This window comes from Nicotiana attenuata, unplaced genomic scaffold, assembly GCF_001879085.1.
Source record: "Nicotiana attenuata strain UT unplaced genomic scaffold, NIATTr2, whole genome shotgun sequence".
NCBI classification, from domain to species: domain Eukaryota; kingdom Viridiplantae; phylum Streptophyta; class Magnoliopsida; order Solanales; family Solanaceae; genus Nicotiana; species Nicotiana attenuata.
In genome coordinates, this window is record NW_017673709.1 from 121,371 (window position 1) to 123,661 (window position 2,291).

The 2,291-nt window shown below is 35.4% G+C and overlaps 1 protein-coding gene across 1 annotated transcript; it reads right to left on the reverse strand.

Moving 5' to 3' along the window:
- Positions 1-216: 216 nt before the first annotated feature.
- LOC109217086 (ethylene-responsive transcription factor TINY-like) lies at positions 217-1,564 on the reverse strand. The gene has a single exon (XM_019381314.1). It carries the CDS (start codon positions 1,383-1,385, stop codon positions 492-494), a length of 894 nt encoding a protein of 297 aa, XP_019236859.1. The 5' UTR covers positions 1,386-1,564; the 3' UTR covers positions 217-491.
- Positions 1,565-2,291: the final 727 nt, after the last annotated feature.

Genomic DNA, 2,291 nt, shown 5'->3' on the forward strand with positions numbered 1-2,291 from the left:
GAGTGAGAAACTTTAAAACCATATATAAATATAATAAAACAAGAGATTAAGTTATGCATTAATGGTGCCCCCAAAAAAAAACTCAATCACATCACTTATAACATAATTATATGTAAATATCTATGATAAATACTAGTAATAGTTAATCTAATAAAATGGTAATTAATCTGCTATACTACATTAACTTACACAGTTACACTTAATCGAGCCAGTAAATATCGAATACTAGTATATATTTATTATAAGAAAAAAATACAAAGAGGAGGAAGGAAAAATCAACTAATTAAAAATAAATTATGTGATAGTCTTTTCACCATATCAAAAAGAAGATGGAATCTATAGCTGTAAAAATGCCATTGCAAATTGGCCAAAAAGTACTACTTGAGATGCAAGAAACGTATATAGTTTTCAGCCCTTTGATCCTAAAGCAAAACTACAAAAAGTGTAAATAGAAAAAATAATATGACAAAAAAACACACCATTTTAATCCTCTAATTTTGCCATAGAAAACTCTCGAAACTGTTCGAAACCACAGCTTCTAATCCTGTAGTAAATCCCATATTAATATTCTCTCCACCAAAATAATATTCACAATTAGTACCATAATCCCACCAATCCGATTCAATGAACCTCAATACTTCTTGAGTTGACTCAACCGAGTCGTAACTCGTGTCCAGCTTCGGCAGCTTCACTATCTCACTCAGCTCCTCATGCTGCGGCGCCAACACCGCCGCAGCCGGAGGCGGAATCTCCGCCTCCAACTCTGGCGGCATCGACTCATCGTCGCACAATGATGACGATGTAATGCCAGAAACTAAAGACAACGACGATGAAGATGACGTCATCGACGCTGCCGATGCTGCCGGCGAAGATTCCGTTGGGTTGAGATGATCCATATGAGCGGCTTTTACGGCGGCAGCTTGGACGTCACGTGGAGAGCACGTGGCCGGTCGGGGCAATAAATCAGCAAGTTGAGGGAAATTAAGGATCGCGGATCCACCTTTAATGGACATAGCAGCGACGTCGTGTGCACGCGCCGCCATTTCAGGGGTGGCGAAAGTACCTAACCAGATTCTTGATTTCTTCTTTGGTTCACGAATTTCAGACACCCATTTTCCCCACGCCCTCTTTCGTACACCAACGTACGACGGGTGTTTTGATCCGTCGTTAGTTTTGTTGCCACCATTTTTCTTACTGCTATTACTACACTTACTAATATTTGTCTGACCATCATTTTCTTCTTCTTCTTCTCGGCATCTCTTGAGTCGGTTTTTCGAGTTGATATTCTTTATAAGAACAGAAGAAGATGAAATTGCAGAAGAAAGTGAACAAGAGTTATAGCTGCTAGATTCAGATTCTGAGTTTGGTGTTGTTGGCTCAGCCATTGATGCTCTTTTTTTCTGTAGACAGTGCAATAACTTTAACAAACTGAACTACGTTGTAGATTTATGTATAAATGGGTTTATGGAGAGATATTGAAAAATGTTTAGGTTTTTAGTGAAAAGGAGAGGTAGAGGGTATTGAAGAAGGAGAGTTGATTTAGAGAATAATTGGGTTTTTTGTAAGTGGTGGATGGTTTATATATAGTAAGAGCTAGGGGACAGAGAGCTAAGAGAAAGGAGGGTGTAGGGTGGGGGTGAGGGGGGGGGAGTTGGGGGGGGGGGGAGGGGTAGAGAATGAAGACGAAAGAATGGGAAAGGTGAGGTTTTTCTTGAAAATAACTTTTATACACTCCTTTGATTTGAGATATTGTACACAATAATAGTAGCAAATTAGCAATGAATGTGAGTAGTATCATACTTCTCATCTATTTTAATGTGAATTTAAGTTATGTATATTAATAGTGTAAAGATCTTTTAGCAACTTAGTAATTATTTTTGGCAAGTTATTAATTACATTATTATTCTTTCAGCTTATTTTAATTGATTTTTTTATATTGTTTTTACATATATTAACGAATCTATCTTTTAGCATTAGTTAACAATAAAATTGACCATATTAAATTTAATTTAATTATCAAAATATAACAAATCCTCGTACTGAGGATGTAAGAAATTTCTTACACTTTTAATATATTTTAACCTTTTATAGAGGGTGTAAAACAATTTCTTACACTATCAACATACTTTAACCTTTTTCTTATTTTTAATGTTTGTTTTACCAAAAAAATGTTAAACCTTTTCTTGAAATGAATTAATAAGAAAATAGGGGATAAATCCTAGCCAAGGATAATTAACTTTAGATCAAAGAATATTAAGTAGGAAAAATAGGATATGGTTAAGCTCATGAAC

What these genes read in the sequence shown, in the direction of transcription:
- LOC109217086 (XM_019381314.1), bottom strand. Translation starts at nt 1,385, where the DNA reads ATGGCTGAGCCAACAACACCAAACTCAGAATCTGAATCTAGCAGCTAT.